At 28.2% G+C, this 11,375-nt stretch overlaps 1 protein-coding gene across 1 annotated transcript; it reads left to right on the top strand.

Annotated features, from left to right (window-relative positions):
- Positions 1–6,924: 6,924 nt before the first annotated feature.
- LOC117180340 lies at positions 6,925–7,937 on the top strand. Its single transcript, XM_033372780.1, has 2 exons — positions 6,925–7,162; positions 7,727–7,937. The coding sequence occupies exons 1-2, from the start codon at positions 6,941–6,943 to the stop codon at positions 7,835–7,837; spliced, it is 333 nt and encodes a 110-aa protein (XP_033228671.1). The 5' UTR covers positions 6,925–6,940; the 3' UTR covers positions 7,838–7,937.
- Positions 7,938–11,375: the final 3,438 nt, after the last annotated feature.

The raw sequence follows: 11,375 nt of genomic DNA, 5'->3' as shown, positions 1-11,375 counted from the left end.
GTATGTACGTAAATAATATAAAATCGTCTATGTCCAATAATATAATATTTTTTATTTTTTGACCATTCTCAGAAACCGAAACTGCAGCAGTTAATATGGAACCTGGAAAATTCATAAAAATTGGGTATAACAATGCATGGATTAAAAAGTAAGATTTGATTGATCATGGCGATTGATTATTTGCATCAAGACGTTTATATAGATTAATATTTAACTGTTTATATTAACATACACCATATTAAATCCTTATATCTTTCATATCGGAAACTACGACCATCTTAAAATTGAGCATAAATACCACAGTTTGTGGAAAAATAAATCAGAACAAGCGAGTTGGTAGAGAATCAGCGGTGAGTTATTTTTATTTTAATATGTTAATAACACTTAATTTTTATTTAATTATTATATCCGAGTAATTTCATTCAAAAAATAAATATTCATAATTATTGAAGCTTTCTCGGCAGATCTAAAAGACTTATCAATTTAAAACATTGAAAGCCTATTTGAAAGAATATCTTGGTTTTTACATTTTTTTAATTAAAATTTTGTAATAAAATTTTTGAATGGAATAAAATTTGTATTGCTACTTCTGAAATTTAATTTTAAAAACAAATAGATAACTGTGTTTTAAGGCATTAATATTATAAATAACTTAAATAACTTAATTCACTTATCCATGTTGAAATGACAGAAAGTCTTTTAATACTAAATTAAAACTTCGTTTATTGGAAAAGTTACATGTTTACAATCTAATGTTTCAAAAACTTTGGCTAAATAAACTATTAAAAATTACCTTATAGTAAACAATCGTTATTATACTAAATAAATGGGTTAAACTAGTTCACAGACATTTTGTACATTTATGCCGCTATCATTTTCTATTGCATTTTAACCAATTAAACTTGAAAATCGCATTTAAATTTTTTCATGGATTTGGTTTCCGAATAATGAAAAAAAAATTTTTTCGATGATAGCAACGAATATTAGTGAAATTTCCACTGATCAAATTGGCATTTAGGTGCAATGAACCGAACCATTAAAAAAGCTATTGTTTTCGACAAACAAAAAAAAAACATACAAAATTTCTAAAACCAATCCATTAAAAAAATTAAATGCGATTTTAAAATTTGGGAGGCCGAAATGCATTGAAAAAATATAGCGTCATTAAATGCACAAAATTTTTTTTAAATTCATAGACTAGTGTTATTATAGGATAATTAATATCCAAATTTGAAAATGCTGACTTCTTAGTCTGTAACTATGACTCTATTTTTATGATTAAATTGTACTACTTTTGCAGATTTAAAAAATAAAAATTGAAGATGTCGAAGATTGTGCTTGTTCTTTGCGTAACTGTTTTGGTTGCCAATCTTGTTTTGGCGAAACCTCAAATTTACGAAGAAGAATTGGCTCAAGAGGTTCAGGAACTTCTAGACTATCAAAGAAATGTATTGACCAACAAGATGTTTCTTAATGATTTTGCAGATCTTGAGGATGATTCTGATGATGAAAAGGACAAGAAATGTCGTCCTGCTTTGAAAAGGGTTAGTTTTCCATTTAAAACGTTAATTCTAAACTCTTCCCCTCTGAAAGTTTGTGTACATTGATACTTTTCAAAACTTTTAAATAGGTGTCATGTCTTTCGTTAAATTTCCAAATTTTTTAAAGGGAAGATTCTGCACTTTTTTATGAAGCATCCGCATATTTGCTGACTCACTTTTACAGATTTGGCAGAAGGGTCAAACGTAACGAAAAAGAATCTAAAATCTGTGAAGAACGGTTGCTGCCATAATAACAGCTACTAAAATTTAATAAGTCGATATGCTATACCATTATTGAGACATCTATTCTTTTTAATTACTTGAACCTTCATTTTTAAATACAACATAGAAAATTCACAATTTTCCTTTTTAAATGAGCCCTAGAAACTCTAAAAATGTGGAATAATTTCGGAGATATTGGTAATTGCAAAAATTTACAATGAAGAGATAAAAATAGTTTAAACAACAGATATAACATTCCTCGAAAATTTATTAACAAAATTTAATACTAATGCCTACAAAATTTAATAAGGAAGTTTATATTATTGACAGTTATAAAATTAACTGTTTTGCACTACTCAGCTTAAAAATAATGGACGGGATACTAGTTTTTTTATATTATTTTATTCTATTAAATTAAACAAAAATATTTTTTATAAATTATAAATTCATTGTTATTGCTATTTTTTTGAATTTGCTACAAATACAATTAAAGGTGTGTTCATTGAAATATTATGTCTGTTTCAGTGCTGTGAAAGTAGCCAGTGCTGTTCGAAACTAAGATGTAGCAAACTCTTGGGGCGTTGTCTTCCTAAATTATGTCCACCAAAGCCAACTGAGGATTCATTAAACACGTAAACCAAAATAATAAATAATGGTTCGTCCATATTTTTAAGGAATACGTGAATAAATGTGAAATAATATGCAAATAAATAGTCAACATTTTAGCAAAATTATTTTCTAAGTTCTTTTATTTACTTACTTCTAATTAAGCATTGTTTACTAAATAGTGCTGAACAGATGAACGAATACATCAGGGCGTATTAACGAAAATAAAGGCATTTATCCGTAGTTTTAATAGAAATAAAAACTTTCTTTCAAAATAAAAAAACTCTCCTAAAGTTTAATTGAAAACAAAATAATTTCTTCAGAGTCCGCATCGCAGATATATTCCAAAAGCACTAACAGCCTAAACGACCTTGAAATTCTTAAAAATCTTTAAAAATCGACTTTTTTTTCTATATTTCCTTGGAGTTATATAAATTTCCTCAAATATTTGACCATGAGATGTGTAATATATGTTACCAGAAATGTACTTTTTATATATTTTAACAAGATTATATGAAGGTTGATATTACGGTAATTTTGATTGACTTAAAATTACAAAAAAATATTTAAAACAACATAAAAAAATTTTAAAAGTCAATTCCTTATTATACAGGCACAAATTTAGGTATACTGGAAAGCCTGTTTCCTTTATTTAAAAACGCAAAACAATGTCTTACTTAAATATTCAAATGTCAAAAATTTTTCATATAATATTGGTGCAGTTTGTTAAGAATATATTCCCGAACACATATAGCATACATTTAATAGTTAAAAAGTCAAGATATTTGATAAAACTCTTAGAAAATAGCCAAAAAGTAGACTTTTAATATTTTAAGGTTTCTGACTACCTTTTGTGAGAAAACCCTTTTGAAAGAAGTGGAGGATTCGAAGAAAGGCCTATATCGACACGCAAAGAGTTGCATAAATTTTTAAAAAATAAAAAATAACGCCGGACCTGGCAGAGGAAAATTAAATTGTGAGAGAAACAAACAAAAAGAAATAACCACTTTTTAAAGAAACTAACCAAAGATAGATTTTGATCCTCTTCTCAATACAAATGGTACCAATAATCTCCTACAGAGACATCAATTAGGTCAAAAAATTACTGTAAGTTATTAAAACGTATTCAGGTAATTTGGCAGCTTGATAACAGCAAAATTCGTCTCATTTAGAACGACGGCACCTATCCGAGTATAACAAAACTTAGTGCTGCTTAACGTCAGTGATCGAATGAGAAACCTAACGCAATTCCATGTATCCAAGCGGACACATTTGAGGGAACTCAGTTTGCATTTTTCGTTGAAATTTGATTTTATTAAAATTTGATTCAAATACACTAATAATTAGTGTATTCGATTACAAATTAAGGCAAAAATGACTAATCAAGATCTAGGATAATAATCCTTAATTTTCAAAACTAATCTTTACATTAAAAAATCTCAGAAACATCATCTTTTTAAATACTTTTATTATGATGATAAAATTATTTTTCAAAATGCAATATTTTCCGAATGTGTTTAGGTATCCTGGATGTTCTTTGTTTGTTAGTCGTGAGAATTAATGCTCGTTTAATTGGCTCTAATAAAATTTTCAATAAAAAAAAAATCAAAATGGGGGATTTTATTTTTGATTCTTGAAAGTGGATTTTCTCAAAAACAGCGAACGATAACCATTAAAATTAAGGTACATCATTAGACATCTAGAAAAGTTCTATAAAATAACCTATTTTTCTTTTCTGATATCTTGCATTGTTTACGATAAAAAATAATGTTTGAAACAAACTAAAATTAACTGGCCTCGAAAATATTTAAAGCCTAATAAAATAAATAGCATGCCTTTCTTATTATATAAGCAGAATCTGTCGACAAGTATGCGAAAAATAATAAAAGGTGGGACTCTCTAGAACATCTTCTTTATTTATTTTTATCGAATATTGAAAACATGAAAAGAAGACTTCCCGGAAATCTCCACCTTATTATTATCAATATTTCCAACAAGTTTCTGCGAATATAAAAAAGGTATCTGATCTATTTTGTGGGCGACTAACCCATTTTCGAGACCGGAAACATTTTTATATATTTTTTGAATATATTTTTTGTAAATGTAGCAGGATATGACAAACGAGCAAGAGGTATTTTTTAGATCTTTTCAAGGTGTGTAGGCTTTTATGTTATCATTTTTTCATAACGTTCAGCTTTTTTGAGAGAAGTGCGACAATTTGAATTATTAAAAAAAGTTCCAATGTGAAACAATGGCTTGCCAAGAACAAAGCTCAAGACGTATGTAGCATATACATATTAACATCCATATCTTTAAAAAACAGACTTTTTGCCATTTTGCGATTTTTTTAAATATTCTTTTGAGTGTTTCATACTCTCCCTTTCTCTCTTTTCGAATATCAAAGAATGGAATTTGGATATGAAAAGCTTTCAAACCGAAAAAACCTCGTAATCCGAAAAAAGCGAGTGACTCGCAAAGCTCTTAAATCTTTCACTGGTCCACAATATTTTATCGATATCCTCGATCGAATATTACTGAATTGATTTAGACCAAATTGTAATGTATGAATGTCATCTACACATAGGTAAATATACATTTTCTGGAAAACCTAACTTTTTATAAATTTTATCATATTATTTCTGTTATTATTCCGGATTTATTTTGCAGTCTTCGTAAGCTTTTTTTTCGATCTCCAAGCTATTTTCCGTCCGCATTATTCTGAAATGGACTTTTATGATTTGAAATAAAATTAAAAATAACCCATAGACATGATCAATAATAAGGGGTATTTCTCTGAAAAATTATTGTCGTTTGGAATTTCAATTTATTCTTCGAGTTCTACCCATTATTGTAAATCTAAATTTACATAGATATTAAACTACCAGAAAAAAAACTATTGAAAAAAAACAAGTTGACGGATTCGAAATATATGGGAAATTTCTGTGAAAAGAGGCGAATCCCTCTTTTTCTATTGATAAATTATTTTTTACAAATTTTTATTAATATAAAAAAGAATTACTATAAGTTTTACGTAGGCTAAGCTATTTTTGTGTCCAAGGGAATTTTTCATCTATAAATATCGCATTTTTTAATTTTTCTCGGTAACGGTACAAGATATCATATATGGGTAAAGAAATTTTGTGTAGAACATTTTTAACCGTGCAAACTATTTTCCTAACGTTTTCTCATATCTGTTTTGGTAAGAAAAAAAATACGAAAATTCAATTTCATGAAAAAATTCTCCTGGACACAAAAGTTATTTAGCCCACATAAAACTCACAAGATATTTTCCTTATAATAGTACAAATTCCACACAAAAATTGACAAAAAATATTAGAGTGGATTTTTGAGAAAATCGACTTTTAGTATTTTCAGAAAAACCGCCGCTGTTTTGTTAAAATTGGGTTCTTTTTTTTTAATAAAAATGAAGCACAACATTGAAAATGATTTGAAAATTTTAATTTCAAATAGATTCGGTCTACAATTTAAAATATCGTTTTTTTTATAAATGCTTAAATTTTATATACTTTTTTATTGTAATGTAAAACGGGAAAGATGTTAGAAAATTGTTTGCTGTCAATTATACTATTTTATAATTTAATCTGTTATAACTACGTACCATTATTATTTATTGTATATAATATAATTACTAGTATATACGTTAATCATGAAAAATTATCTTTAGTAAATGATATAAACTTTCTTATTTTTTAGCCGTTAGCAATAGCCGGAACTGCATTAATTGATATTGTACTCTGGAAGGTTTATAAAAATTGATAAATACAATGCACAGATTAAAAAATAAGATTTGATTCATCACGGCAATTGATTATTCGCATCAAAACACGTCAATAAAGATTAATATTTAACTTTATCTAGAAACATACACAATTAAATCCTCATATCTCTCATATCGGAAACAGCAATCATCCTAAACATTGGTATAAGTACAACAGGTTGTTAGGAAAGAAATCAGATCCAGCAAGTTCATCCAGTTGCATCAGTGAGTATCTAATTTTCATTTTAATATTCTTTTAATAAAGAATTTTTATTCCTGAGCACTTTGGTTAAAATAAATAAATATTTATAAATTTTGAAGATTCCTTGGCGTATGCAGCAAATTTAAAAAGGTTATTAATTTCAACGTGGAAAAGATCATTATTAAATATTTGAGTAGACATTCATTTAAACATTTCTTTACATTAAAATTTCCAACAATTTTTGAATGGAATAAAGCTTGTATTTTTCTTTTTGAAAATCGATTTTAAAAACAAATAGGTCCCTAGCTAAAGCTTTTAAAAGATATGTTCTAAATATAAACTTCTCCAGTAAGTGAAAACTAAAATTTCACTTATTGGTAATGTTTAATATTTTCAATGTAATCTTTTAAAAGCTTTTCCTAAAATCCTCTGGAAACCTACTATGAATGCCCTTATATCTAAAAATTATTAACGTGTTAAATAAATAGGTAATCAGTGGAAGTGTAAACAATAAATATGCAAATTTGAAAACATTAATTTCTATGATTAAATTGTTTGATTGTTTTTAGATTTTTAAAATACAAAGTTAAAATGTCGAAGATTGTGATTGTTCTTTGCGTAACTATCTTGGTGGCCAATCTTGTTTTGGCTAAATCTCAAGATTACGAAGAAGTATTGGCTCAAGAAGTTCAGGAACTACTCGACTATCAAAGAAATGTATTGACCAGCAAGATGTTCCTCAATAATTTTGCAGATCTTGAAGATGATTCTGATGATGAGAAGGACAAGAAATGTCGTCGTCCTTTGGAGAGGGTTCGTCTTTTATTCTAAAACTTAACTTTACTATAATTTGTGTTATCGTAATATTTAAAAGAAATTTTATGAATGTCATATTTTCAATACAATTTAAAAATTTTTTAAGGTGAAACTCTGCTGTTGAAGAACTTTTTTTGTCATAATAACAGCTAATAAAAGTTAGTGAATGGATATTCTACTATTGTTTCTGCACATTTTTTCAAATAATTTGAGCTTTGAATTTTATATACCATTTAGAATCAGCAGAATTTTACAGATTTGAATAAGTGTTAAGACAGAATAGTTTAAAATCGTTGAGAAATTGTATCAAACAACAATCTTTATATTTTTCAAAACATCAATGTCCGCAAGATTTCAGCGGGAAGTGTATATTATAAACAGTTTTGAAATGAATTGTTTTACAATAATTAGCTTAAAATAATTAATTTGCATAACACATATATTTTTTATATTATGGTAATATATTAATTTCCACAAAACATTCATTTTCTGAATTATTATTTCTTAAATTTTCTAGAATACAATTTAAAGCCATTAATTAAAATTATATGTATGTTTCAGTGCTGTGACAGGCAGAAGTGCTGTTCGAAGCTGAGATGCAGCAAATTCTTGGCTCGTTGTCTTCCCAAATTTGGTACACCAAAGCCAACCGAGGACTCTTTGAACGTTTAAACCAAAATTATCAATAATTTTTTGGTCTATCTGTTTCACGAAATTACTTGCTTAACTAACTATTCATGTAACGCTTTTTTACTAAATAAAGTTAGACTGAAATAAAAATAACTAAATTGTCAAAACTAACCTTTAAATTGAAACATTAATAAAACAGAAATAGAAAAAATTAAATGTTTTCCGATGTTCTTGATTCCTTACAAATTCTTTTTAAATCATTCTTATTTACTTAAATTCCTTAAATTATTTGAATCATTTAAAGTTTCTTGCGTTGTTCAACGTCTTTGCAATATGTCTCCAAATTTTTTCAAAATACTTAATATTTCAGACCGCCAAGTTTCATTCACTTTTTGCCTTCCAATTCTTTCGAATTAATTTGAATAATTACAATTTATTTAAATACTTTTTATACATTTTAATTCTTTGAAATCTTTTCTTTTAAACCCACCAAAAAAATCTAAGATTCAAGTCTTGGTAAAGTACAATTCAATGAAGTTAACAAAAAACAATGTTTAACATTTTGTAAAAAGTAAATTTAAGAAAAAAAACGTAGAAAAAATATTTATAAACAAATTTTTTAAATTATAGCAACTTGACGATGTTAAATTAAAGGCTGCAGTACAGAACTAGATAAGCAACAAAATGAATTTTTTCAAAAGAGCGGAAAAAGATTCTGTAAATTCAAAATCACTATTTAAAGATTAAACAAAAGTCCACTCTTGAGCCAAAGTTTTTCTGAAATAAGAAAAAAAATTTATTGAATAAAGTGATGCAGGTTCGAGGAAATAATTTAATTTTCAGTCTAAAAACGATAAAATAATACTTCCAATACATAAGATTTTTAAATACAGATAAAAAAAATTTTATTTAAAAAATTTAACTAATTTCGAAAAAATCAACTAAAAATTTTAATTTTAAGATAACGTGGGTTTTCAAAATCGGCTTCGTAGAACAATTAAAACCCGAATTTAAAAGGTAAAAATAAAATAAAAATCAGTTGATAAAGAAATTATTCTTTTCTAAAAAAAATCAAAACATTGAAGATTACGATATCACAGCATGGCAGGCATGACAGGCATGAGACCATGAAAAAAAATGTTGAATAAATAATAATAAATTCAAGAAATGCCAAAATGATATTTCAGAAAAATCCTCCGACCACAACGCATATGTGCTGTTTTTTTTAGAATATTTTATTCAAAAGATTTGTTTTTAATCAAAATATTGGGGACGTTCTGTACAGCCACCCTTCAAATGTATTTTTTCACCCCAAAGATACTGAAAATTTATTTAAGATCCTTTCCCCTTGTTAATAATTTTTGTCTTTAACTGAGCATTGAATTTTCAATATTTAAAAATAATTGTTTCTAATTTTGTAATATAATTTATAAGGAAAATATGCAGTTTCGATTTTATGTTTCATGCTTAAATTTTATAATAAATTCCTAAGGAATGGCATTAGAGATCAAAACCACGTACATACAGTCAAAATTCCACATTAATTAGACTAATTTATTTTTCTTTTCCTGTGCGCATAGGTACAAAATTCAATTCCTCATGATAAAATATACGAAATTTTTGAACGGTTAAAGAGTTGAAAAAATCTTGAAAAATAGCACTAGCAAGTAATACCGCACAACTACAGTTAGAATTTTACCCATATATAAACAATTTCTACGAAAAATGTCTCTTCACTTTCTAAGATGTTTTGCATTGCTCACAAGAAAAATTCGAAAATCATATAGCAAAAAATTAAAAGGTGGGCTATTCAGAAAATCTTTTTCTCAGTTTTCAAAATTCGGAGAAAAAAGACATAAGTTAATCTGCCAACCCCCAACTTTTTTATTTATTTTTTTAATATTTAAAAATTCTGAAAGAAGTAAAAAATATAGAATTTAAAAAATTTGCAATCTTTTGCCCTAAAAAATCACAAATTTTTGCGCTGATAATTTGTAAATCGTAAAACACTGATTTACATTAAAATTGCCTATGGTTGATCCCTCGTTTCAAAGTGAATTTCAAGTAAAAAAGACCAGAGTGAAGGATTATTTTTAAAAAAATGTAGGCGTCAGATACCATTAGACACATAGATCACATCAGATCGTCGGAATTAGGTTACACGCTTATCGGCTCCCCCCGTGTGTTCGTAGACTACATACATCCTCGCTGATGGGATAGGAAGGCAGAAAGGACTGACTCTGGGGAGTCGATGCCATCGAGTGGGTCGATCTATGGAAGCTGGATGCTCGCAAATCAACCACCCTGGTGTAAGTATGTGGACATATCTGCAGATGTGTGCTAACACCAATATGTAAGAATTTGAATGTGTGCGTTTCCTACCGTCCAACCAGACTCAATCGCCCTCTGCACAGTCCCACTCCATGTACGGGTATAAATATTAGTCTGGCTCTAGCGATAAGACTTGCAAGACGTGAAAATTCATTTCCAACTATTCAATAGTGACACCGTTTAATGGATTCTCCAATTTTGACGAATGTGGCAGTACACTCTACTCCAGATATAAGAACGGTTTTTGGGCATAGCTTCTATTGGCCTTAATCTTTAATCGGGGGAATCCAAAAGTAAATAGGCAGGACCGCCTTAATGATTTCTATTGGATTTGGACCACTATGCAACCTGATGCAACGAATGTACTGAGAGTGCGGCTCTCAAGCTGTTTATCACGCTTTACTGAGAACAGCCTTCCTTTCAGTCCGCGGCTCCTCTCATCACAAAACTGCAAAGACCAGCACTTCTATGAATAGCGTTAAGCGGGGATTCTTATATCAGGAGTTGAGTGTACCTTCTTTTTATTTAGCTCCACATTTATCTCTTGGTGTTGAGCTAGTACTGAATGATGAATTTGATTAGGGGACCTTGACAAACTAGAGTACCATCCAGGAGTATGAGAAGACTTAAAAAACTAGTGTTTTCTTTCTTATTTTTGAGGCGAAAAAGCGGATCCGGAAGAATATACCTCACCCCCGAAGGGGCCACTTCATGGCCATAATTGGGATCATTGTAGCGATTTGTTATGCAAATCGAAAAAAAATTTCCAATTGTGAAGGTACCCCCTGCCGCTCAATGGGATTGGGGTGGGGTAAATTTATAAGAAGTCGCTCATCCCCTTCGAAAATAAAAGGGCTCATCACAGACATTTTTTTCAACCACAAAAGATTTATATTATATCATAAGAGATAAATTTTTAATGAAAAAGTTTAGTTTTTAACCTAAAAAATTAATTTTAGATCAAATAGTTTCATTCACAATTAAATAGATGAATTTGCAATAAAAAAAGACAGGTACATTCTTAATCCAAAAAGACGAAATTTGGACAAAATAGCCGAATTATTAACAAAAATGATGAGTCTTCAACAAAAAAATGAATTTTTGTTATGGAAGCTCAAGATTGAACCAATTAGTTGAATTTTGAATTTACAAAATCAGTTTTAACAAAAATATTCTAACTTATATTTCAATCTAAAAAGGATTTTAATTTTGATTTAGAAACAGTCAAATTGAACCAAAAAGATGAATT

Source organism: Belonocnema kinseyi, chromosome 9, assembly GCF_010883055.1.
Source record: "Belonocnema kinseyi isolate 2016_QV_RU_SX_M_011 chromosome 9, B_treatae_v1, whole genome shotgun sequence".
NCBI lineage: Eukaryota > Metazoa > Arthropoda > Insecta > Hymenoptera > Cynipidae > Belonocnema > Belonocnema kinseyi.
The sequence above is the reverse complement of the archived record's forward strand: the minus strand, read 5'-3'. Positions and strand labels throughout refer to the sequence as shown.

Bases quoted from the DNA above. Each gene is read 5' to 3' on its own strand.
- LOC117180340 (XM_033372780.1), top strand. From the start codon at position 6,941: ATGTCGAAGATTGTGATTGTTCTTTGCGTAACTATCTTGGTGGCCAAT. The intron at 7,163-7,726 runs GTTCGTCTTTTA...TGTATGTTTCAG, and splicing joins GTCGTCGTCCTTTGGAGAGG to TGCTGTGACAGGCAGAAGTG.